General features: G+C 44.4%; 2 protein-coding genes and 1 pseudogene across 5 annotated transcripts; 2 read left to right on the top strand and 1 right to left on the bottom strand.

The window, feature by feature from the left end:
- Window positions 1–109: 109 nt before the first annotated feature.
- Window positions 110–15,605, top strand: LOC146208243 (uncharacterized). 4 transcript variants are annotated; one of them, XM_084592177.1, is made up of 10 exons: window positions 110–957; window positions 1,087–1,193; window positions 2,558–2,776; window positions 3,915–4,189; window positions 7,645–7,914; window positions 9,409–9,642; window positions 12,297–12,446; window positions 13,027–13,233; window positions 13,739–13,881; window positions 15,438–15,605. In XM_084592177.1, exons 1-10 carry the CDS (start codon window positions 727–729, stop codon window positions 15,603–15,605), a joined length of 2,004 nt encoding a protein of 667 aa, XP_084448303.1. In that variant the 5' UTR covers window positions 110–726. The 4 variants fall into 4 exon arrangements, with proteins under 4 accessions (XP_084448303.1, XP_084448296.1, XP_084448307.1 ...); XM_084592170.1 differs by having other exon boundaries at window positions 13,024–13,233; XM_084592181.1 differs by lacking the exon at window positions 2,558–2,776 and having other exon boundaries at window positions 13,024–13,233.
- A 5-nt stretch (window positions 15,606–15,610) lies between these two features.
- On the bottom strand, window positions 15,611–26,512 carry LOC146208241 (TIP41-like protein). The gene is made up of 7 exons (XM_084592221.1): window positions 25,967–26,512; window positions 22,339–22,518; window positions 21,990–22,089; window positions 19,505–19,636; window positions 18,564–18,659; window positions 18,440–18,502; window positions 15,611–16,297 (listed from the first exon to the last, which is right to left on the bottom strand). The coding sequence occupies exons 1-7, from the start codon at window positions 26,122–26,124 to the stop codon at window positions 16,205–16,207; spliced, it is 822 nt and encodes a 273-aa protein (XP_084448347.1). The 5' UTR covers window positions 26,125–26,512; the 3' UTR covers window positions 15,611–16,204.
- Window positions 23,113–24,613, top strand: LOC146208242 (uncharacterized; annotated as a pseudogene).
- Window positions 26,513–26,633: the final 121 nt, after the last annotated feature.

The raw sequence follows: 26,633 nt of genomic DNA, 5'->3' as shown, positions 1-26,633 counted from the left end.
TCGCGCCGCGGCCCTGAAAGCGGCGGCGAGGCCGGACTGCGTGGGCGATTCGCCTGCGCGGATGACGCAGAACGCTGACGTCGATCGGTACGGCGGCTACTGCGCGCGGTCCATGGCCGCCGACGCTGTCAACGGGCCGTCGAACCGTCGGACGAGATCACGGCCTCGCGACAGAGCCTCGATAAGCACCCCCGGCGCGCATGCCGAGGCCGAGAAGAATGCAAGTGCGCGCACGGAATTCATGATTGCCGCCACGTCGCACGGGACAGCTTGTTGCTGCGCGCGTCATAATCTCGAGGAAACTCCTGTCGCATGTGCAAATAAACGGGAATGCGTGCGGTTTTGCCACGAAACTGTGCTGAAACCGACTGCACGGCATATACCAACAGTGAGAAATGCAGGGTCAATCGTAACTACGGGCTTCGGCCTTCGGCGTCGTAAATCGAGTGTGGCTCGTCTACAGCGTACCTCTTGGGACTCGGGAATGGGCGCTTCTTTCGAAATGGGATCTCGATCAGCTGCTCCAACTGCCGAATTTGCAAACGCTGCAAAAATTGCCACTTCTCTCTAGTGTAGTAAAGCGCGCAGCGCATTGAAACCCTCGAGCAAGTTAGCTTAAGTAAAAGCCATGCCGAGCTGGCGCAGTTCTCGGGGAGCGCTTTCGCAAGCGGCGGCCTTGCAACGAGTTTCGCCGCGTGATAGCCTAAGCGCCATCGAGGTGGTCCAATGGCGCCGACGATCCGCGCACGTGCGGTTAGCGATGAAGCAATCGGTGCATCTTTCTTTCTGGCGCGTTTCGCGAGCGTCTTTTCGGAAGAGAGAGTACGCGTGTTTCTGTTAGGCGAAAACCTAATAGTCTGCAGATTTAGGTTAAGCGAGCAGACTGTCAGCGTCTTCACGGTTCGTATTCCAAAATGCGGTGTTGCTTCATCCGAGGACGCTCACTTTGCTTTTCAGGTGAGTGAAGGAGCAGCAGCAAGAGCTTATTACTTGCATATATTGAGGTGCTAGTATACTCATAGCATTATGAATGAGTGCTAGCCGCGGAGCTGCGGCAGTTGTGTGATTGTAATATGACCCGCACAGAGCGTGCTTCATTGCCTGTCGGGCCTGCGGGAAGTCGTAGGAGCGAACGACGCTTTCTTGGCCTTGACTGCGCAAGGCGTGTGGACCGTACCACTAGTCGACGTGAGGTAAGTCAGCAGACTGAGTTCCACGACCAGCCGACGCGGCAGAAGGGCAGGAGGCGATTGCGACATAGCGCGGAGCAAGAAATAACTCGCTCCGGATTGGCCGCCCCGGCTGTGTTGACATTGCAGCGGCACTGGCTGCGGCTGTGCCGCGCATGCCAGGCGTGTTCTGAGTATGTGTTCGTGGAATGAGGGAGCGCTCGTCGATTCGTGATATTTGCTCTTTTTTTTTTTAACCTTTTCATCTGCACCGAGCACTTTGTTAAAACACTTGTACTGATGGAGCCGAGGTTCTGCATTGACATGTGTTCGCCCTTGGGAAACGGTTTAGACGTTTTAACAGAATGTCGGGCAAAAATAACATAGAGGTTTTAATTTTACATCCGCGTAATGTCGCGCGAAATTCGTGGAGGAATATTAACGCATTATTCATGATGACCTTGACATTGCAAAACGCTCGTAACCTTTCTGTGCGTAACAGCGCTTCGCAGAACTTGCGTAATTCATACGCGTGGAATCAAGTCTCTGTCAAACCTCGTTGGCGATGGATGTGTTGTAGAGCTTAAACACATCCTAGCTGTGATGCATTCCGTCTTTTTAAGACCTGGAAAGCCGGCTTCTGCTGAGAGTGCCGGTGTTTTGAGGTGAATACTCACTTGAGGACAAGATATGACACTGGAAAATAGTTTCGCAAAGAACTATAGGAGATAAGCGAAACGCTAGTGTGGTCATAAGCAAAGGTTCGAAATGATCAGCGTGCGCTTTTCGCTACTACCAGCATTATATTTCCGCATTTTCCTTGGGAGCCACTACATTATTTCAGTACAGCAGGTGCAGCTGTCGAGGTCTTTTTGTGGCATGTGCAGGTTCCCTTTCATTTATGCCCAGCGCAGGATTTTATTCTGTGCAGCATTATCCGACAGGGGCAACTGGAGAACGTTTGGTGTGTGATTTATATTTTCTGTTGCACTGTTTTTCCACAGCTTTATTTTCCAAAGGCGGTTATGTCTAGATAGCAAAACCACATCCTGCAGATTAAAGGCCACAGCACATGCTTTATCACATATTTCCTTAGTAATTTCATTACCTAGTGGCCGGGAACTAAATTGAATTACAGTTGAAGTGCACAATAATGTTCATCAGAAAAATTGCTGAAAAATTAAGCACTAAAGCTACTATATGTTGAAATTGGATATTGTTCCTTAGAAAGTTGATTTTCATTTTCAGTAATATGTCCCTAGTTTTGGATCAAAATGAGACCTTCGATCAGGCATCCATAGATGATCTCTTACTCTTGACCTGGGCCTAGATGGCTCGAGGAAGCCATTTTTTTTAGAGATGGAACAGCCAATACTGTCTGATCGTAGCTCCAGGCAATTCTTGCTTGGGCCACGTTCGGCTTGCGGCCTTCCCTGGGGTGGCCTTCTGGCTGCTTATGCTCTGCGATCAGGCTCCTGGCAGCTGCTCGTTGATGGCAAGGGGCCACCCATATGCTGTGTTGCTGTCCGCACGAAACACCTGTCTTCGCTGGACAAGGACCCTGTATTGCGTTGTGTAGAATTTCTGCAAAGCCAGCACTACTCAAGGTCAGTGATACAAACCTCTTGTGTTTGGTCAGACTTAATTTGTCACCTGAGGAAGTAACAGGCATAAGCACTCAGCCTGTTGCCAGCTTCGCATTAATGAAGACAGAGCACCTTTCTGAGGATTTTTATCTACGAATGCTCTGTGCCTGTTCTACATAGCACAAACAAAATACATTTTTGGACTTGGGAATGCAAATGAAAGTCATGCCAGAGCAGAAATCTTATGGAACCTAAAGAACATATTTTGAGTACAGTGACCTTACTTGGAATAAAAACCCAGTCAGAAAACTGCAAAAGTAGCTGCATGCATTTCCTGAGTATATTTTTCTGCCTCCGAAACAGAATTTCCTTATGAAACTTGATTTTAGCAAGAGCACTGGAGTGTTTTTTACATGATAGAGCTATGGGTGCACTGTTGGGAGTAGACAAATTGCCTGGAAGTTCTGGCACCGCAGGGCAGGGCATTGTAAAAGCTAGAAGTGCAGACATGTGGAGTAGTAGCAGTAAAAACTTTTATTTTAGATAAGAAAAGTTAGGGTGCGAGAAAGCAGTGACTGTTTTGCAGGAATGGCTATGCATTTTTCTGTCGAAACTTGTCTCTAAATGTCTGATGAGATGTATTCACATAAATCTGTCTGTTATTCCAGGCAAAAGGAATTGATATTTACCTGCTGTTTCATGCCAAATTTTGTCGAATTGAAATCTACAGATGCTCTTGCAAAAGCACTCGGTAAACGAATGGTGCCTCTAAGCAAAAATTATGAGCACTCAAATAGATGGCACAACTCAAAGAACTGGTATGTGGATGCACGTTTTTTTTTTTTTTTTTGCTCTCAAGAAAAGCACGTCAAGAAAGTAGCGTGCACATGTGTACCATTGTATCACAAGGGATTAACCTGTGATGTGGATCAATGGAAAATAAGTAGTGCAAACATTTAAATGCTGGAACATGATTTCGTGGTAATTAAAAGGAAAAGCAATGACATGCCACCAGTGACCTGCTCGTTGTTATGATGTAGCAGTCAACCATTTACAGGCAAACTTCTACTCATTCTTAGTGTACTTTTGATCTCGGCCAAAGCTGAAATGTCCACTGAAGCAGTTGTCCTGCTGAAGGTCAGCATGTTTCATGTTGCAGCGAGAACTGTGATGCGGCAAGAAACTTGGTGTTCTCTCCGGAATATCTTTCGCGGCTTTTGGGCCTGCGGCCAGGTGCCATTCCTAGCCAGCCAAGTGGTACAGGGGAGTCGAGCACCTGTGCAGTCTTGGTGGGGTTACCCGATGGCCATGTATTAGCTGTTGTGCTACATGCAAGTGAATCCCCCGGCCCCTGCAAGCCTCATCTGGTCTGCGACCTAGGCCAATCTGTGGCTGCCATCTCTTGCTGGCAACCTGGACTTCCCGAGAACAAGGGTAAGCACATCGCCTTAGGCCACACTGCTTTTGTGGTCCAACTATGCTCTTCTCAGTCTTTTAGTTGCAAGAGACTCCAACTGCTTTCAGAAGGTGCTGTAGAATCTCGCTTATGCAAGTAACCGCAGTATGAATAGTCACAAAATAAAATGGGTAAAGGAAAGGTAAGGGTTGAAATATGTGTGGATCTAAGCACAGAGGGAACCTAGAAACCTTTTGATGGAACAGCGTAAGGTTACGTGGTAACGAAGCCGAGAAGCCCTGGTGTCGACAGTTTTTTTGCTTGTTTGTAATCATTATGGTGAGCATAGAGTACGGTTGGAAAACGTACAGAGAGAATTGGCTGCTTTTCACATATTAATAGCAAGTGGGAGTGGGAGGCAGTGCTCGAAGGGGATGCTCTGAGCAGTTGGTGGCATTATAGAAAAAGGAAGATCTTTGAGCATGGCTAACTACATCATTGAAAAAGTCTCATTCATGCCTTAGCACACGGTGTTCACTCTGTGATTGAAGTTTCAGTGTGAGACATATTGTGAAAGCCTTATGCGTAGTATTGTGATTTATTGCATGTTTTTAGCATTTATGAGATGTTACACTGAACTAGGCAGTACAGGTTGGGCCTTTTTGGCAGTGGTCTGGTCTGGGTTTCCATGGTTTTGGTTACATAGTACATTGCTCGCAGTTCACATGACAGTGAATACACTGTTTCTTCACCGTTGCTGCAGGCGACTCAAATTTGGCGATTAGAATTTGCTGCAGCGTTATAGCGTGTGTTTCAAAGGAGAGGAGAGGTATTGTGTGCAGAAGTGCTAGGAAGGGTAAAGTTGAAGGGTAGTATGAGTATTTTGTCCAGCTACATGAAAGGAACCTTGGGACATGTTCTGCATTCAGAATTGGTTTATTTGTTATCTGTTGCCGGAAAAACATACCTAAATGTCCCAATGCATGTTTGTGCTAGATGATTTCGGGAAGACCAACTGTAAAAGAAGGCCCAGAAAATGGTTCAGTAAAAGAAGTAGAATGTATGGTCATTTAAAATTAGGGTGAAACATACCAAAGGGGAATACGTATTGGTTATAAAAATTATCAGATTCTTCGATGTCTTCCACATTAGTAGACAAAAAGTCCAGTGCATGGTGATGCTGTGAAGGGCAGATCAAGGGACATAAAACGCAGTCGATGTCAGTGGGCTGTATGAGGGTTTTTTATTGTCTACTTGCACCATGCTTGCTGATTTGTATAAGCTGCACATGTCACAATATGAACTGTTCAGTTCTCCTGCGCAGTACTGGTAGCTGCTTGTGAATATGGCACCCGTGGGTGTCCAGGTTCTAGTTGCGATTTATCGATATGTGAAAATGCATAATGATAAGAATGCCTTGTTCATACGCACATACATTTACTGTTAGGGATGCGTTGTGAAGAAAATTCCCAATGTTCTGTATCTGGAGACCTCTGTGGGCAGGATGAAGGAAATGGTGGATGTAGACATACTGCAAGCTGTCATAGACGCACAGCTTATTTTTGATTAGACCCAGGCAAAGGTTCAGTGGAAGCAATTTCAACAGTTCACTAGCAGAAGCTCAAATGAGCATGGGTTAGTGGTAGGGTGTAGTGGAGAGAGCCGATCAACAACAGCAATGCCGTACGGAAACTGGACGAAGCAAGGAATCACTGGGAATAAATTTCACTGCTTTATGATGGGTGGCTACAGCCGGATGCTGAGATTTAATTCAGAATTCAGCACATGTGTATTCAGCAACACCTGTTAGTGTTACTGAATGTGTAAAAAGATACACACTGAGCCTCACATTCCATGTGTATTTCATTATGATGTAAAATAACTTATGGGGCGCTTGCTTAAGTCACAATTTCACCTAAGTTTCCACGGAGGACTTGTATATGCAGGGTGTCCAAGCAAATTTTGGCCAAGAGTTCCAGTTTCTTAGATTTGCCAGCTGTCTTGTGCATTACAAGTAATTTTTTTTGCAATTAATTAGTAATTAAGGTAATTTTTCCACTTGACTAAGCATTGACTTTAGAAAATAAATCTGATTAAAGTTGGAGAGCACCTTCAGAATCCGCCATTCCTTTTATCTGCGGTAAACATAGCCCGCGAAATACAAAAATTATCACGTGATTGGTGCATTCGCATGCCACGATTGTGCTGCTCGCAACTATGTTTTGAGTGAACGAAATCACTGTATCGTGGCTTTACGGCCCCGTTGCAGCGGCAGGCCTATATATTCGCGATGGTTTCTTTGCCCGAATCAGCCAGTTGGCACGTGTTATGGTGCAAGTTGCAGCGAGCTCGCCACAACCATCACCAACTTATCAGCCTATCACAGAAACTGGGATGTTGAGTCACGGCGGCAGCTAATTTTGTTCACTCAAACCACGATTGTGAGCACCACAATTGCGGTGCGCGATTGCGCTAGTCACGTGATAGTTTTTGTATTTCGCATCCTTTCTTTGGAGCTTGGAAAAAAATACATGATACAAATAAATGGAATGGGGTTTCAGAAGGTGCTCTCCAACTTTGCAAATAATATTTATTTTCTAAAATGAGTATTTAGTAATTTAGAATTATTTCAATTACTAATTAGTTAATTGCAAAATGAAAAAAATTGCTTGTGGTGCACCAGACTGCTAGCAGTTGTATGCAAGTGGTTTGTTAACCCCTGGCTAAAGTTAGCTTGGACACACTGTATGTAGAAAAGGTGGAACGGGTTATGCAACTTTACTTTGTGGTGATGTCATTTGATTCAGATGATACAACCATGAGACCTTGCGAGGGGTTAGGAGGATGGAAAAGATATGTTTACTGACTGAAGAAAAGGGGACTGAGCTGATGGTTGGAATTCTTAGTCTAGGGCCCCAGTGGTCTTGGCCGATGAACACACCAGTGGGTTGAGATCTTGTCGACTCTCCTAAGTAATGCTGGTCCATTATACCTCCAATTGCTTTGGTGGTGTGTATGGTGTCCTTATTTGTGGCCTAGCACTCGCAAGGTAAATGAAACAGTGTTAGACTAGTGCTGTGCCAAGGACAGGTGTTCTGGTGTTGGGTGGAACATATTTTGTGGGGTCTTTAAACTTTGGAAAGGTATTTGTTTGAATACCAGGCCTCCTCTGAGGTGAGGGGCCTGTGGAAAGAGAGAAAGAGGTGCCATAGTGTAAAGTCCAGAATAATTTCAACTACCTAGAAATCTTTAACATGCACTGACATCGCACAACACATGGATGACTTTTGGGAGTAAATGCAGCAGTCATTCTGAATGCATGCTGGATAGGGGGATGAGGTTTGGGGTAGGTAGGTCCGCTCAGTTGGCAAGATTTCAACCTAAACCATTAACCATCTCGCTACCAGTAAGGTGCTTGTGGCCTGATGACCTTGCCGGTATGATTTATAGCAGCAAGCTGTGGCTTATGAATGCTTCTCGCCTTCCGTTGCAGACAGTGAACTGCTTGTCCTCGGCACAAGAGGTAAAGTGCTGAGCAGTTACAATGGAGCCTGGCTGGAAGCCTGGGCACCTGATCTCCTTCAGGAAGCACACGACGTGTGCCTCAGTGGATCGCTTATACACTGGGTGTACAGAGGCATCCCATGGGAGGCACACTTGGCCATAGAGCAGCAGTCATCGCAGGAGGCTGCGTCTCTCCATATCAAGGCTGGCCCATTGCCTCTGGGAAAAGTTGTGTCAATTCAGCGACTCACAGCTTCAGGTGCACATCTAATTCTTGCTTGTATATGTGTTACATTGTGTATCTGGAGTTAAAAAGACTCCAGTCCTGGACTCTGGAACAAGTTTTGGACTCGGGAAAGAGAGAACATGGTGAAAATTGAGGAAAAGGGTGGATTGGGCAACAGGTTACATCACTCCTGGAAATAATGTTGACCAGTGTAGTTTTTTTCTATGCTGCACTTTCTAAGTTTCTATGCAGTTTTTATAAAGTGTGATGGCAAAATTCAAACTTGTTCGTTGGTGTATTGAGTACTGCAGTAAACTGTACAAGCTGCAGAAGGTGCTCAACAGCATATGCGTGGCAAATATTACCTCGCAGCTTTCATTTATAAATGTCACCACCGTCATCATCAGCAAGGCCTGTTCTGTCGCTGTCCCATTTGATTTGTCCTGCACCAGATACAGATTTACATGTATTTATTTGCCCACAGCCGCCGCCACCGCGATGGTGCAGTGGTAAAACGGCCGACTACTGTGCCGGAGTACCCGGGTTCGATCCCAACCGCGGCGGCTGTGTTTCGATGGAGGCGAAACGAAGAAGCGTCCGTGTGCTGTGCGATGTCAGCGCATGTTAAAGATCCCCAGGTGGTCGAAATTACTTCGTAGCCATCCACTACGGCCTTTTTTTCTCTCTTTTCACTTTCACTCCCACCTTCCTCCCTTCCCTTATGGCGCGGTTAAGGTGTCCACAGAAACAAGTGTGACAGATACTGTGCCTTTCCTTTCCTGTGAACTAATTATTATTATTATTATTACCCACAGTGCCAAGTGGCATTACTGTGGGAAAGGGTATATATAACAAAACAGAAACAGAAAAAATCTCACAGCACCACTAAATTGAAATCGTCATTATAACAAAAAAGAAAACATCATAAGATTAATAGTAGCAATGTCTGAAGGCAGTTTGTTCTAATCGTATATGGTTTTGGAAAAAAAGGCAATCGAAATGCGTCAGTTTTTCAGGCGATCACCTGTGCTTTGAAGCTGTGATCTACGTTGTCAGAGATATAAAGAGGTGTCAATATATATGTCTACCTTTTAATATCGACAGAACAATCAGTCGCATGAAAAATTTTAAGTCACAACTTACGTCAACAGGTTTCCTAGTGCTTCCATTGCAATGGTTTTTCGAGGTCTTGGCAGAAATATCTTTTCTGTAATTCCCTGGCGCAAATGTCAACTGGCCTCCTTACATCCCCTGCTGCATTTTCCTTCTTTCGTATTGCATTCTGTTGCTTTAAAGGGTCATCGTTATCTTCTAAAATCTGTAGCATGCCTTACCTGTGCAGATTCCTTTATTTTGGCTCAATGAGGATATCATTAACCTCTGTTACTATCACATTCCTCTAGTCCTACCCGAGGCCATGCGCTTGGATTATCATGTTTCATTCTGCAGTGACAGTTCACTAAATTTATACAAACCATTTTTCCATTTGAAATAGGTGATCCCTCTCGTCTGCATTGTATTCCCTAGCTTTGTCCAAGGTATGGCCACACCGCAGCGTGAACAACACTGATGGCGACAAGTCAAGCTGGGATGATGGCCTCCTGATATTGGATGGCTGCGGGGGTGTGCGGCTGGTATCGCCACTGCCGCCACGGCAACTTTCACTGCAAGGTCTGCAGCCGCATCCAGTTGTGCACGCCAAAAATGACCTGCTATTTGTTCAGACGGCCTTGCAGCAATTGCGTCTATTTCGGCACCAAGGTAAGCACTGTGGACGGTAGTCACATTACCATTGTGAAAATGTCCGTAAAGTGGATATGACCACTTTGGTCTATGCTGAATGGTCAGAGCCCCAAATTGGGAGGTGATAGCCGTGTGATGACAGCCAGACTGTCTTTCATGTGATGTCGTCTTTTAGGCTGAAACTGCACTTGAAACTCGATGTTTGTGGTGGCGGATTTACGTACCACACAGTTTTTGCCAAATGGGAATGGTACCATTTCTGCCATTAGTTGGCGACGCCAAGCGTTGTGCTCTTCACAATTCCTTAGTTTGTTTATTACCGACGCTCATGGGGTATTATTGCTCTCTTAGTTTACCGAGTTTATTTTTATTTGTTCAGATGCTTGGTAAGGGGGCGTGATGGCCCGCGCAATGTCTCCTGCCCTGGTACTGACAGCGATGCCTCTTTAAACTCTCTCTTCGCTATGTACGCAGCATATTACAGCTGGTCTTCGGAGGATAATAGCACATTTTTGGATGACGCGCTACATTTGTAACCAATATACTGTCTCTAAATTATTTTTCCCATTTGTACACATTTTTTTTTAATACAAAATTGGCATTGGAAAAATTTTGTCGTCTGGGAAAGCTCTTTTTTTTTTTTCTTTTCTTTTTTTTTTTTTTTTTTTTTTAGATCAGTTCGACCATCAGAAGGTTAAAGATGGTGAAAGGATCTATATACCTCAAACAATCTAAAGGCAGTGACTGTGGCTATCGACAGTTTTGTAGCTGAGATGCACTATTAACTTAAGCCATTGTAATCCACAGCCATTTGAAATGTCCACTCAATGGACACTTCCAGAGTATGGCCCTTTACTGATCCATAGTTTCAGCCTGTATTCTTCCCCAGGGGACAGCTTCGTCCCCTGCCAATTTTCTGACTTAGCAGCTCTATTTAATGAGTGTGGTTTCACCAGTGCAAGAAATTTAGCAGCAGTCAAAAAGAGCGGACATTAGAGGAATGCTGAAGAGAGGGTAGCGAAGAAGGCTTTAAAGGCCCACTGTCCACCCTCCGTTCCAAATTTTTTTTTTTTCGCGGTGGCTTTGAGGCTTCGTTCCCACAACGCAAGGCCGCAAGACGTTTTTGAAAAGAGTAATTAATAATGGAGTTACAGCCACCGCAATCAACCGATTTTGCGCTTCCCTCTCCTTCCGTCCCCTCTCAGAGCTTTTTCACTCTCCTGCTCAGTCGTCTAGCCTCCGCAAGCCAAATTCCCTTTCCTCCTTCGCGTTTGGCGGGAGGTGGAGTGAAAGCTTCAGGTTGCGCGAAAGAAGGGAAGGCTGTAGAAACGGCGCAGCACACAGGATGGACTCGGAGCAGGGGGGTGGTGATGGTGGTATTCTCTGCGTGCGCGAAAACAAAACGGGCGAGGGAAAAGCGTGCAGCAGCGAGCGGTGGACAGAATTAGTGGTGTATGCCCATCCTAGCTTCTCCCGTCAGTCAGCGAGACAGACCAATGGACGTCGTTCGCAGCAGGTATGGCATAACTGTGGCTCGACAGGCCAGCGCAGGAAACGGGGAAGCTGGCCTGAAGCTTTGATTTGTATTTTCTTTGCTTTGCGGCGCGCATGTCAGTGTAGCATTTTGCACAGACTACCTCCGGTACCTGATCGAAACATTGGGCTCCTTTGCTTAAAAGGTCCTTCCCTGGACAGTGGCCCTTAACAATGACTCGAGATTAGACCTACATATTGCCTAAATATTATACCGTGTGTTTAACATTTAATATATTCCTGCATTCGAATAATTAGCACAGCATCAGTTGAATGCAGTCAGCTGGAAACACTTCGCTAAATTTTGCTTGCTAATTTAGTGCCCAAGTGTTTGGTTAATAACATACAGCACAAATTTCTAATTCAAATACATACATTATAAATGATGTGGACACACTGGACAAGTTTCAGTTTGGAGTTGTTCATTTGATTAAATAAGTGACCTATGGGTATGCACTGTACAGAAAGGCATGGTGGAGAGAGTTCTATGGCATGCATCTTGTCGAGGGGATTGACTTGTTTAGTCTGGGCATAAGCAGCCCAAGAGCGGAACATTTAATGGAGTATAGACACCAAATTTTGGTGGCATTTTTCTTCTTATTAATGATGCTTAAGAGATTGCTTTATATGGCTCACCATGTGGTTTCTGCCTACGGCCGCTGAATAATTTATAATTGAATTTTCTTTCCTCACCAGTTTTGGTTTTAGCAGCCGAGAGATGGCTGTGACGACACAGTCAAGTCTAGGTCACACGCAGCACGAATAAACAGCAATATAATTGCAGACTCTCCACTTTTTGCGATTCATGTTCTTGGGGCAGCCTGGCTTTAGCGTTGCAGACAATTTAAATGACAGAGGAATAATTATGTCGCAATCTTTTCATCCCTCATGTGACCTAGACTTGACTTTCTAATCACAGCCATCGCTTGGCTGTTAAAACAGAAACAGGTGAGAATATTCTATTATAAATTATTCAGCAGTTGTAGGCGAATATAATGCGGTGATCCATACACAATAATATCTTCTATGACATTATAAGGGTAAAACACGAACCCAAAAATTAGGTGTCTATACTGCTTAAGACCCAAAGAGGTTTGACCTGGAAAGCCGTGTTGCTGATGGGTGATGTTGTGTCTCAGGGCTACGAGTTGTTGCCGAGCGGGACTCGCGTGATGGGCGCTTGGTGGTCACTTTCATGGACTCTTCAGGCTCCAACTGGATTCATGTGGCTAGTTTTGACATTGGTGACCGCACTATTTGTCGTGCTGCTGCTGCTCCAACAACTGCAGGTTTGTATTTTTAACTTTTTCTGGTTTATTTAGTTCACTTGCTAGCTACAAGGAGTGAAAAGTGCAATAATCACATGGAAGGCACCTTAAAAGGCAAGCTTTTTATTGCTGAAAAGAACAATTGGTATCTAAAATCATGTCATTAGTCCCTTTAAACGTCGGCAGAAAGGTTTTTGGTAACGTCTCTCATTGCTACTAGTTGTATTAATTAGCTTAGAAAATAAACAAACAGCATGCAATAATGGTTGATTGAACATGCTCACAGGAGCACTCGGCAAGCAAAGCCCAAGGAGGTATAGCAGGCAGTGGGTTACAGCAAATGGGGTTTCACAACATAGACTGAATCCTCGTTTTCACTTGTGAAGCGTATAATACTTCAATACAGATTCATGGCATCCGATTTGCGTCAGTGATCACTGCAGACAGGGAATGCAAGGACGTAGGTGTGGAAACCATAAATAATAAAGGGCTTAGTAAACCAAGAACTTCGTGGTTCTGGCAGAGATGCATGAAAATGATTACAAGTTTCACAAACACGTCTGTCTACACAGTCTGCCAAATTCTGCCTTTCATCCAGAAGGAGGGCCTCTGAAGATACGTGTCAAGGGTGAGAGTTCAGCTGTAGCCACCGCATCGCTGGTGCTGCCTTCCAGGGAGACGTCTGGAAAGCCCGTTTTAGCTTTCCTCAGATCAGCAGTGATCTTGCCACGAAACTACGCCAAGGACAGGCATGCACAAAAGGCAACTGTATTGAGCGTGGCCAGCCACTTGGTTCCAAATGGCTCAGGTGAGCTGTGCCATTGCCTCACATCATGTCTCTTCCTGATGTTGTACCAAACCACAAAATTATTTAAGTATACCGCATACCGCAGCTGCTTCGCATTTAGCTTATGTGCTAGGGTAACATCATCTGCCCAACCAAGTAGTGTGCGAACCTGCTCCGAGGCTAACTAGCTGTGTATGTTATGTTTTGCCAGAACAGTCTTTTACTTAATGGCAGTCTTACAGTTGCAGATGATGCTCCATAACCAGCCTGAATCAGACTGATGTTTTTGAGCTGTGCTGTCAGTAGCTCTCAAAGACGGGAACACTTGTTTTCTCCCATTCGTTACGGTTAAATGGACACATCTTTGATGCCTTGGTGACTGAGGGCTGTTCGTTAGCAGCGTTGAGCCGCATTTATGAAAACTAATAATAAAATGGTGTGTGAAAGTCATGCATAGAAAAATGGGAAGGGTGTTTCAAGTTACAACATCCCAGATGCACACGTAACACCCTTCTTGGATATGCAGGACGCCTTGCCGAGTGCCTCGGACTTCAAACGTGGCTTGCGCACGTGGAGCCCTTGGGCCAGGGTGTTCTGTCACTGAATTTGGAACTGCCCGGTGGTTACTGTTGGCCAGCACTGAAAGCCGAGGCACTGCTGCGTATGCTGGTGAGATGCGCTCAAATAATAGCACAATACAAATTTTTAAAGAGACCAGTGCGCTGTCTTTGACGAGTTTTATTAGTTGCATAATCAGTAGTTGTAGAATACATAGATATAAAGAGGGTCCCAGAATAAACTGCAAAAGACCCTCCTTGGCAATTTAAACACACACATGTACACAGGAAAATCAAAAGGTTCCAAGCATGGTTTCGGCTGCTGACACTGCTGTGTCATCCCTGCTAAATGAAGCCCTCCTTATACAACATAAATTCTCTAAGACGAAATTTTGGTATTTTCTAGTGATGGCTGCAGCAGCCACAGCCTGTATGGGCGGAAAAACTGAATACATTGGTTTCGGCTGCTGACACTGCCGTGTCATCCCTGCTAAATAAAGCCCTTCTTATACAACATTTAAATTTAGAAAATACCGAAATTTCGTTTTAAAAAAAGTGAAATTTCGGTATTTTCTAGTGATAGCTGCAGCAGCCACAGCCTGTATGGGCGGACAAACTGAACACATTGGCTTTTCGCTTTTACAAAATATAGTCATTACAGCCACAATTGGAACTTGCAGTCACGTTGGACTAGTTGCTTTTGGAGGCTTGTTATCATACTGCTAAAGTGTTCAGATATACCAGGTAAAAGAACAGCACTTAGCACACGGCTTGTTGCTCTAGTCAGTTGTGTTCAGTTCATGATGGATGATATGACAGGAAAATGTGGAGCAAGAGACAATTGGAATTTGTTAGATATTATCTGGACTTAACGAACAGCTGTCTGCATTGATGGCCATGCCATTACTGTGAAATCTCAACCCTTTCAGTTGTCATATTTTGTTTCTACCAAAATAAAATATTCTCCTATCAGTATATTCAGGCCTTGTTAGTTTTTGCATTTAACTTTTAATTTCTTTTATGGGGATGGGGGGGGGGGGGTAAAAATATTTTATGCCGAGTGTCACACCTGATGGAAGATTCTTAAGGAAACATTTTGTGTTGAAATTGCACATTATGCTTGAAATGTCAGCACAAAAGTTGACCCTGCTAATTTTCCCCCGAAATACATGCCTTGAAAAACTGCTTGTCTGAGACATTAAGGATGCAACAATCACCTGGAAAAAAGAAATTGCTTTTAGCTGCAACAGACTCTCAGAAAAACCCTATGAGTTTGCTTTGTACACAATTATACAGCGTGCCAACAGGTACGATGTGAAAAAAAGTACCCAGGAGGCTCGAGCACCAACCATAGTGCACAGCTTTGTAGTCAGTGGGCAGTTTCAGGCCAATGTGATGAAAGTTGGATTGAAGTCGGTAATAGGTGCCATTATAATGAGGCTATTGTTGGCACATTTTACAGTTGTGCACCAGGATCATCATCCGCATGTCCTGGAGACTGTCCACAACAGTTGCTCTGATGTAACGTTCACTGTATTTCCCTTCACCTTTGTCTAGTTTTCATTTACTGGGCATGTGAGGCGTTCCAGCTGCCAACAGCGCGCATTGTTTATTGAATTGGGCTGACATTTTGACTTTACAAACTGCGGCTGTGCATTTCCTGCCTAGGATGTGCTGAAAGACCATGATGACATGCGAGTTGTGCCCGATGTGCGCGTGGGAGACAAGGTCGAGGTCGCGTGCCAAGTACTGGAGCGCCACCTTTGCAACGGAGATGTCCTGGCTGCCTACAATGCCTGGAGAGCTCGCCTGGGCACAGCACTGCCTCTTGCATAAGGCACGGCAAGGTGTGCATATACGGCCCCTTGCAGGGTTGATCAAACTTTTGGGTTTCATACTCTACGATGTCCTTAGGGAGTGAGCTTCAGGGGTGTTAGAAATTCCGCGCCAGACAGTTTGAAAGCAGATTGTGTGCACAAGGACCTGCATTTCATCGTTGGGGATTACTGATTGTATTTTTGACGGCAGTAACATCTTCAGACTAAAAAGTGAAAAAGGCAACAAAGCTTTACCACTTAAGAACTTTAATTGAAAATGCCTCAACTCGTTATGCAAATAGCACTCATACTAAGACAGGTGTGTCTTTGTATCAGTACATATTCAGGCAGTCATTTGAGCAGCGAATAGCCTGAATTTGATGTGGTTTATAAGCCTAATTTAGCTGGAAGTTGATTATTGTGTCTCTCGCGTGACCAAGTACCTATTGATCCAGTAACCTCACTTGCCCCAGTGCACGTCAGGTAATTAACTGTTACAATTCATTACAAGGCAAATTCATTTTATGCTCCGTGAAATCTTAAAAGGTGTCTGGGCACTTCGATACAGGGCTGAGGCAGCTCATATCAGTACCAGCAGAAACGTTTCTCTCTCCCTTTTCAACAGGGCAACTCCAGGCGCTCCCTCAGGGTCTTGCAGACGGGGACGTGCTCGCTAAGGGCAGCAGGGTCTGTCAACACTGCGACCGGCAGCTGCAGAACAAACAGTGGTTCACTCGGCATGCGTGCATCATTTGTTACACAAACGAGCTGGTCATGCATCAGCAACAAAACGACTCTATATAGGCTTGCTGACATTAAGGAGCTAAGCCTAGCACAATTCACCCTGAATGGCTCTCGTTTGCTTGCAAGATGTGAAAAAGTTCATGCCTTGGTTATGTACATATGCGGATTTAAATAGATGTTAATAAATATTTTTGTACTATATGTAGCCAAGGGTTACAGTCTGATAAGAGTGAAAAACGGCTGCTAAGCAGCAGACGTGAAAACAAACATGCAACGTGATGCGCTACGCTATGGGTGCAATGCATATAATATGTTGCATACGTGCAATGTGATCATATAGTTTGCCAAGAAACGAGCGTCGGCTTTTTTTATCGACTCTGGGGATGCCTCGTAGGCCAGTAGATGCATTTTGATATCATGGGAATTCGTGGCATACTGCACGTTTGTGATAAAACTAGGTAACATCACTGCCTTCGGCATTTGATTGCACACGGCGAGAGCCCAAATTCTGATGTTTCAAACATCTTGCTGCAACAGAAACCTCGGGTAACAATCTACATTGCTGCTACAGATCTATTACTCTGGCAACTTGGCATCTAATACCACCTTGTTGCAGCTCTCAGCTTGCTTAAAAGGTCATCTGAAAACATTGGCTGCACAGGCAAACAATGCCCTTGGCAACATGATTTAACTTGTGATGACCAAGTGGCATTTTGGCACATTAAATAAGATGGCTCTTCTCGTTGCTATGTAACAATATATAAATACATTTACATACTGGTAAAATATGTTAATATATTATACTAGTTGTCCCAGAGAAAAGAAACCAAATGAATGCTTCTATGAGTCATATGGCCTAGTTTGCATGCTGAAAAGTAAATGGAACATGCTAGTATCAAACTTTTTAATTATTGTCTTCGGTAGTTTATATATGTATATAACCTTGAAGGCCAGCAGACTGAACAAGGTGCCATTAATAAGAGATTCTTTTGCCAGCCCAAAAAGGCAATGGCTTAGCACTGGCTGGCGGACATCTTGCAGCTGCTGCAAATGCAATGCCGCGTAATGCAATGCAATGCACTTTTCTTTTAGGCTGATAAAGAGATCTCAGTAAATGTTACCTTACTCATTTTACTCATTTCATTCTGCTGTTTTTTAGCATCATCTTGAACTTCCGAATCAACGCTGTTTCCTTCGAAGGCATGTCTAAAAAGTTGGTTAAGTAATATTTGCTATACCTCTGTAGAACAAGACAAGTGTTATACTTCTGTCACACGGGCAAGTCCCAACTCCCTCGAACTTCTTTTCCATAAAGGACCATGGAGGGAGTTCAGCCCTAAAGGAGTTGTCGCAGTGTCACACGGCTGAGAACCAGCTTCTCCGAAACGCCGTCGGGGTCCCATTAGGAGCTGTTCGTTTTGTGTATGCATATAAAAAATCAAGTTAAAAACATGTAAAATAATTTTTAGCTGCTTTCTTTTCAACAGTTTGAATTGACTTTAAAATATAAATGTATCTTCATTCATGTGAAAGGAATGCGCTGTTACTTTTAATAGCATATCGGGTTTGTCTGTTCTACTGGCCACAATGTGCTTGCGAAATTCTTGCGTGCATGCTTGGATATTTGCACATTTACTTTTTTCCATGCTTTGCGTTGTGCTACAGTATTAAAATTAGTTATAAACTCAAAATTAATGCATATGCGTTTATTTAACACCTGCACTGAAGCTCACAGGGAACCAGAGTACTCCCTTTACCTGCTGGAGGGAGATGATCAGAACTCCTTACGCTAGGAACTTCCTTAAACTTCCTTTCCTAAAGAACTGCCGTGTGACACGGCGTGTATCTCCATTGAGATAAAGACTACCTTGGTTGAAGGGAGTTAAAAGGAGTTCAGCTGTGTCCGTGTGACAGCAGTATTACAGACTAGGCCACAAGGCGCTCAGCAGCACCCGGTTTTACTCACCAAAGACATGCCACTTTTTTTGAAAGCTTCATAACATTTACTTGTGAGAACTGGCAGGCAGTTGGAGCCACAAGCCGGTTTACAGAAGGGCTGCTATTTATTGTATATAAGTGGAACAGTGAAAACCTCAAAGCCCAACTCACATCAAGCTGAGAGGCCTCGCATTCCCGGCTGGTGTATTCCCGTAGCAGGTAATTCCAGCCAGCCTAGAAAGCACAATGTCATATTTAAACAGTGCCCGCAATTTTTGAGCTGACATGACCATACCTCGTGGTAGTAGCGGGTATCGTTAATGCGTATCAGCACATTGTCTACCCGCAGAAAATAGCGCAACAGCACAAAGAAGCTGTTCTTCATGATGCGCTGTGGAGAGAAGAAAATAAAACGTTTAGGACTGTTGTGTGCAAAAGCTGGAAATGCAGTTTACTTTCATACACAACCAAACTCAAATTTTTGGTCTTTCAAAATTTGGTCCTTTGAAATACTACCCCTCAGGCATGCGCTAGATTTAACCCGATATGACATTTTTGGTCTTTTATAATTTGGTCTTTTGAAAAACTACCCCTCAGGCATGCGCTAGATTTAACCCGATATGATTTATTTATTATTATTTTTTTTTTCTGTGCTTTCACATATCACGACTCCTCACTATGCTGAAACCCTGACACATGCTACAGCTTTTAGTACTAACTACAATTAGCTTGCCTTGTATCTTTTTGTACAAACTCGATGCAACTCTAGTTTGAACAATGCTAGTTTGTTCTGCGCTATAAACAAGTTTTAGCCTCTTCTTTAATACTCGGAGTAGAAAAAAAGTTTACCTACATTTGCATAGAAACTGAGTGACAAATCATAACAAATTTGGTTTCATAATGAGTCCTTTTGTCCATTGTTTCATCCATTATATAAATGACATGACGTGCTATCATTACACCAATCAGCAGCACAAAACTTGATCAAAATTAGGCCACCACTGAAAATGACTGTAGGTAAAATGTGCAGTGCTCTACCTAGTGCAAAGCATGGTACAAAATATACTTGGGTCGTTTAACTTCCCGCATCCTCTTATGTGTAACGCAGCGAATGCACTTCTCGCACAACCTTGTGAAACAGTCTTGCATGCATAAAATTATAATCCACGTGTATATGACGTTTGACATAGTGTATGAACCTGGATGTGAATCTCGTAGCGCTAAGCAACTACTCACCATCTTGACAGAGGACTGCGCCACTCCATGGTCAGCAAGCTCATCCTCATACAGACAAATGTCTTGGTAGAAAAGGATCTGCTCTCGCTTCTTGAGCTTTTCCATGTCAATATGCTCATCTGTTTCTTTCACCTGGAAAAGAAATATGGTCCTATGATATGCTAGAGAACTCCATGGGCCTAGGCTTTCAGGTAGGCCCAACCAGCGGTCCAGTTTGAATCCGGTCACTCGAAAGTGGTTGTGTGGGCTTCCAGCCTCCAAAAAGTTTACATTAAAACTACCTGATGCGATTATCGAGCAGTGTTCATGCAATCTAGCTTCACATTTCATTTTCTTGCACCAAATCTAGCAAATCTGTACACTACTGATGAGCCTTTGCGATCGGAATTGTGCATCAGCCAGTCGTGCCATTATGGATGCTGTTTGGCGTGTGTGGCGATATAATGGCAATATGTGGATTCCTTCCACGCATTCCTACTCCACGGATGCAATGTCTTTGCTACCCGCAGAGGGCTTCTATGTTACCAGCCAGGTCCAGAAGACCTCTGTTTGTGGGATTCTGCGTAGGCGTCTAGGTCTAGGTGGCACTCCCTTGACTATTTCCGCTTTACACGAGCACAAGCCAGTTAGCCCCCTGGCCCAGCCAGTGTTTTCCCGACATGTGATCTGGTGCTGGACATCTGCGTAGACACTGGGAGAAACTGGATTTTCACATCCATCACAGGCCTTATGATTTCAGGATGATGTCATGCTTATGTATATTTCTGGTGCTCATCGCATTAGTGCTACAACTGTTATTCGACTGCAGTGAAACTATGCTTACTGCGTGCTAGTCATGCTATCAATTCATGCTTTCACAGTCCGTGCAGTGAAGCATCCTCAAAACATGACGGAGCGGTTTGCGAAGGGGTGCCACTGCTACAGTGGGTACATTTAACTTTCCAGTCCCGGACTACTTGCTGATAGGTCTCACCTTCCGCTCTGACAGGAAGCAGCGTGTGGTCACATGACCTTGCAAGCTCCCTCCATCGTTTGCTCTCAGCAAACGATGCCAAACATCAGCCACAACAGTTCTTTTGCAGTGACGCTGTGCGCATGTTTATCTTTTGGCAAGCATGTATAGAGGCAGAAGAACGGAGCGTGGCATGCCTGAACATGAAGCGTTTACACAACTTGGTTTGGCAGGGTTTGCTTGCTGCTGCTGCTCACGAAGTTCTTCCAACAGCCCAACTCACTGCGCTCGAAAGCAGATGAAAGTGTTTGGAAAAGCTTTACATCAAGTGTTAGCTGCTGCAGCACAAAGCGGATTGCTTGCTACACTTTCACACCTGCACACTGGAAAAATCGCAAAACAGGTGGAGAACTTCTGGGCAGTACCAGCAAATAATCCATGCTCGTGGCTCTGGATGCTTCCGTGTGTAGAGAAATTCGACAAGAAAGCGAAGACGCAAGATTCAAATGTTTTACAGCTGCTTAGAGAGATTGTGTCATTGTTTAGCTCATGATATTGCATGCAGAAATACAAAAGGTACTCAGAATGTGCTCAAAATGGCCCCCGGTTCAGGAGCTGTACTGATGGGCACAGCGTCTGGGTTGCCCGAAGAAAATCGAATGCCAGACACTTGTCAGCAAGTAGTATGGAACTGCCCAGGACTGAAAATCGAAAGTGTACAGTGTCTGCAAGTTGAGGCCTTTACGACTTTGGAGCAGTTGTTTGGCATTCCCGACAGTGTGCCCAAAGCAAAACGCTTGACGAAACTGGAACATCTCAAATGTTGAAAATTGTCTCACGTGTGCTAATTAGATAAAATTATCGTTATGCTGACAGTTTTCGGCAGTTCTTTCAGAGCAATTCAATAGTTTGAACTTCCGGGTTATTCAAAAATTTTTTTCTGGTGCCTTGCAGGCACAGTCAACTCAAATTCACTGTATCAGTGTTCTAAATACTTTCTGAAATGACTGTACTAACAGCCGCTTTTACCCTCTCTTTAGTGCGTGTACAGTATGAGAATGTCAAAACGCTTCTGCACAGGTGCATGTACGAGTAAAACAAGATGTTGATGGACTCTGGCCTGGCCAGGACGAAGAAAGTAGATGCAAGCAGTGCTCTGTGAAATGCCTTGGCTCAAACATAATGTAACAGATATGCCTATAAAACTTCTGTTTTTCTCGCAGGGTCAGTAAACGAATTGGGACATACAAGCGATATCCAAGCAAGTGCTTGAAAATTAGAGCATGGCCATTTTTTGGCAATTACTCTACATCAGAGTAAACGAACATGTGGCAGATGTGACTCAAAACCATGATGTCTTCACTGGTAATCCAATTTCTTGGCTGTTGCTCACGAATAAATGACCACAGCCAACCTAGCCAATGTGTCTAGTTTACAAGTGGTCGCAGAGATCAGGTATTGTCCATTAACAATTTAGTGCGTAAAAAAAATACATTTACACTGCACACCAGCCAAAGTGTACCTTTTACATACCAGTATTATTTTGTCTTTGCCAAAGAGTGTGCCTTTGTAGTCGCTAGTGAAAGTCCAGTCGAAATGTGCTTCATCATCCTTTGAATAGTCTGCAAGGGGCCTAAAACAGCAATACATGAAAGAAGTTGTTGCTCCGTGTGCATGTCAAGCTGGCTAACATCAAGTATCAAAGAATGTGGCATGTAAGAGAGGATGAAATTAGGAATGCAACTGCATCGCAGCTTGCCAAAGAAGCAAATGTAAATTGCGGCACAGCCTCACATGCACACATTACTACACCCGTAAACAAAAGTTGGAGCCTGGTCTTGCAATGGCATGTTTTCGAATTTATGCTTAGAACCAATGTCACCTGGCTTCCCGCCATGCCTGTGCAGCGGCCACTCTTGGGATGTAGTTGTCGGTGCTGAGACATCGCAGCGCGTCCATGCAGGTGAACTCCAGTCCAAACCCATCTGCATGCTCTATCCGGAGAATGTTGTTAGCAAACGTCATGTCTGGATGTGTCGGTAGTTTGAGCTCCTCCACATACCTGTAGGGAGAAGAATAGCATGGTATGTCGGGTGCGACACGGGCTATGAGAAATGCCATAGTGGAGGGCTTGGGACTAATTGCCACCAGTACAAATCAGCACAATTTTATAATTGCCACCAGTACTAGTACAAGTCACTGAACGGAAGACTATGAGGAGTGTAGTGCGTCAGTGCTAGCTTTCATTTGCTTTATTTGTGTAAGGCCACAGTTATTAAACAGACGAGACTTTCCAGCTTGTTCTAAATGAAGTTTGTACATGAATAGGCACAAAATCATCACAGCTTATTTACGATAAAGCCCCCATATCATGTATTCCGCATTTGAAATCACAACTGCGTCCCGTAGGAAAAGCTACTGCCATCTTGTTCAGTGTGCGGCACAATGAGAGCGAAGAGGGCACACAGAGTATACTTCAACAGATGCAGAGGCAAACAGATGAAATATGCAAGACGCCTAAATTAAAATAGAAGAATCGAGCCCATCTCCACTAGGCACCAAGCACCATGTTTGCAGGTTAACAAAAAGAAAGGTAAATTTCAATGAATTTTCTTGAAATTCAGCTCCAAAAACACGACCACCCAGGCGAGAGAACTACAAGACGAGGGGCATACAAGTACAAGCTCATTTGTAAACCTGGCAGACAGATGCTAATTTCTGACGCTCTAAGTCGTTTGCCTCAATCGCTGCAGGAGCCTCAAGCAGAAACAGAAGATCTGTCGGAAATGGTGCTTATAATCGACGAATGGGACCAACCAGCGGTTTCCCACCAAGAGATTCAAGCGCTCGCTGCAGCTGACGAGTTTTTGCAAGGAATATGCAGGTACGTGACTAACGGATGGCCCTCCTTCGTAGAAGGTGACAGCAGGGAAATGGCAGAATTCCGGAAAAGGAGACATGAGTTGTCTGTGAAGAAGGGGCTGTTGTACTGGGGGCATCGTGTGGTGATACCAAGTGCGGCGCGTGAGAAACTGTTGAAGGTGCTGCACGAGTCTCACCAGGGTGCGTCTACCATGAAGACAAGGGCGAGGGCTGTTTTGGTGGCCCGGTTTAGATCAAGACATTTGTAGAATGGTCTCGGATCGTCGAAGCTGTGTGCAGGCTTTGCCCATGCCACCTGCACGGAATCCTGTCAGCTGGCCGATTTCGAGAGAGAGGTGGTCACGACTGCATGCCGACTATGCAGGGCCTATTGGAAACAAGATGTTGTTGAAAATTGTCGATGCACACAGCAATTGGATAGAAGCCATTCTAGTATCTTGAGCAACCGCTAATGCCACTGCCGATTGCATGAGAACCTTGTTTAGCAGATTTGGATTACCCCGCACCATAGTTACTGATAACGGTACACCCTTTACTGGGTTGGAGTTAGCGGTATTCCTATGGAAAAATGCAATCGAGCATATTCGTACCCTGCCTTATCACCCACAGAGCGATGGTCTAGCAGAACGGGCCTTAAGAACAATCAAGAAGGGCTTGAAGAAAATGCCGGGCGTGGAGTTAACAACTGCTCTGGTGGGAATTCTTTGTAACTGCAGAAATTCGCCACAAGCTTCAGGCTCTACTCTGTCTGAACTTCTTCTGGGATACCGTTTGCGTACAAAATTAGATAGGTGTTTTCCTCCCAAGAGCTAAGAAATGCCCAAAAATCCAGAGACTGATTCCGGCAGTTGGTACTTCGCCCCGGTAGACGCTGTCTATGTGCGCAACTACGGCGTAGGAGAAAAGTGGACACCAGGCAAAGTGAAATTGACGAGTGGGGCCGGTCTAGTCACTGTGGCTACTGAGGATGGAGTCGTTCGACGCCATGTCGACCAGATCCGAAAACGCTCATCAGACACCTACGGAAGCAGAGAAGTATCAAGTCCTGCAGAATCGCCTCCTACGATCTTAGGGGCCCTGACAGACAAGGCTCATGACCTTCCCGAAGGGCCTGTTCCTGATCTACGCCGGTCCACAAGAACCAGAAAGCCAGTGGAGCGCTACGGCTATTAGGGGAAGGAAATGCTGCAGATAACAATGCAGCAGATAACTCGCGCATGCGTCGATGATCTCACTTTTCTTCTTCCCCTCCTTTCTTTTCTTCTCTATATATTTCCGAGCCGGGAATAAAGCGTCGTCTTTTTGCTCTGCGAATCTGCCTGGTTGTCATCGGGAAGCTGCCGGCCCTTGGTCAGCAGAACGCAACAAAGCACTGCAGTCAAAAGCCAACTTCTTGAGGTATAATATATCTATCGCAATCTTTTGACCTACTCACATAAACAGAAATGGAGTACCTAGAGTCATGATTTATGGCTTATGGGGCTTTATGTTCCGAAGTGACTCAAGCTATGAGAGATATTGTATTGGAGGGCTCCGGAAATTATGACTACCTGGACCTACCTGCACCTACCTCCAAGAGCAGTAAACTCTTCTTTCAGTGTCTAGCATTTTGCCCAAGTCGGAACAATTTAACTCGGATGAAAATACGAAGTAGGAATTCAAGTAGAAAGCAAGTGGTCCGACTAGTAAGCAAGTGGGACCATTTTAAAGTTCGTGGTCTCACTTTCATCCAAGTCTACTTTATATTCGTGTCAACAATTTGCATTTTCGACCACTAGACCAAAACATTGTTAGTTACATGGAGTTTTATGCTGTATAAGCAACTGTGGATATCATGCACCAAACACATTGTTCCTATAATAACATACTAAATTGCATTCACCATTTCTGTAATTGCATGAAGTAACTTTTCTCAATAGGCAAGGATCACTGGTGGTTGTATAAGAGTCGCATAAAGCTAAGAATGGGGCTTAAAGGTATTTGGTTGAATACATAGAGTTGGATTTAAAAAAAAACAAAAACTTGATATTAGTGTTTCTTGTGCGTGATACATGTATATGCATCTGTGCTTGTCATGAGGGACATTTAAAAATAAATGAAAGGAATATTATATATATATATATATATATATATATATATATATATATATATATATATATGACATGTGGCACAAACTGAACAACTTTGACATAGTCGAGAAAGTGATTTATGTTGTGCATGACCGGAACTCTGGACACAGCCGACAAAAGAATGGGCAGATGCATGGAACAAAGGAATTGGATTCACTGGCGCAGACCGTCTTTGTCCACGGTTGTGCAGTCCTGCTAGCAATCTGCTTGCGATTATTCACGAATTCGATATGGGAGTAGTCAAACAGCAGATTGTGGCATCGGGACGTTGGGAGGCATTGGGAGCAGATTGGGACGTTAAACCCGACAAAACAGTTGTGCGGTAAAACGCGCCCCGACTACCAACCAGCACTATGCCAAGCGGGCGAGTTGGTGGAGTATATTGACTGGAAAACAGAGCAAGATACCTGTGGTTCCTGTCCTGTGGTTCTCTGCTTTGGTGTTTGTCTCTTGCGCAGTTTTCCAGTAAATACCAACCAGAAATTGGCGTTCACTTACCTGCAGAAAAGGCAGATTTGGCGGTTTTCACCGGTCCCATCGGTCGGTGCACTTTTACAAATAGTCGGCGTTGGGCACTGTGACTGAAGAATGTGGCTTGAACGACCAGTCACTTTCCACGGACCGAAGGAGAAGCGTTCTTCAGTTCCACCGCACATTTTGCCCTTATAGGCGCCGTCGCAAAAACAGCTTTACACTGCCACCTGGCCCCTATTACGCAGCATAACCTGATAAATTCAATCGGGTTCAAGAATTAACAAATACACGAACAAATACACGGCTCGGAGTAGTGACTGCTTCAGAAACGCCGGCAACAACAGTCGACAAGCAGCGCTTTTCTTGTGCTTATCACACCTTTACAAATGTAACGACCCTTTAGAAAGTGGATCCTAGGTGTGGCAACGTCTCTAACCACTAAGTTCATCAAAGTTATATTTCAGAGGCTGGACTTTGTCAAGGTGCTAAAACTCGAAGAGGATGCCTCGGTTGAGTTTGCGCCGCTTCTATTTTCCGACATTTGTTTTCGGTCTTTAAATCGCACTGCCTTTTGGATTTTCAGCGACTTTTGGCTGTTTGTTATTTATGTTTTATTATATAAATAATGATTTTATTATTTTAAAGTATGCAAAAATAGGCGTTTTAAATAAAATAGTCATAGTATTTTAAT

This window comes from Amblyomma maculatum, chromosome 1, assembly GCF_055883805.1.
Source record: "Amblyomma maculatum isolate TAMU_Amacu chromosome 1, ASM5588380v1, whole genome shotgun sequence".
Lineage (NCBI taxonomy): Eukaryota > Metazoa > Arthropoda > Arachnida > Ixodida > Ixodidae > Amblyomma > Amblyomma maculatum.
Note: the sequence above shows the minus strand (reverse complement) of the source record. Positions and strands in the feature narration are given on the sequence as shown.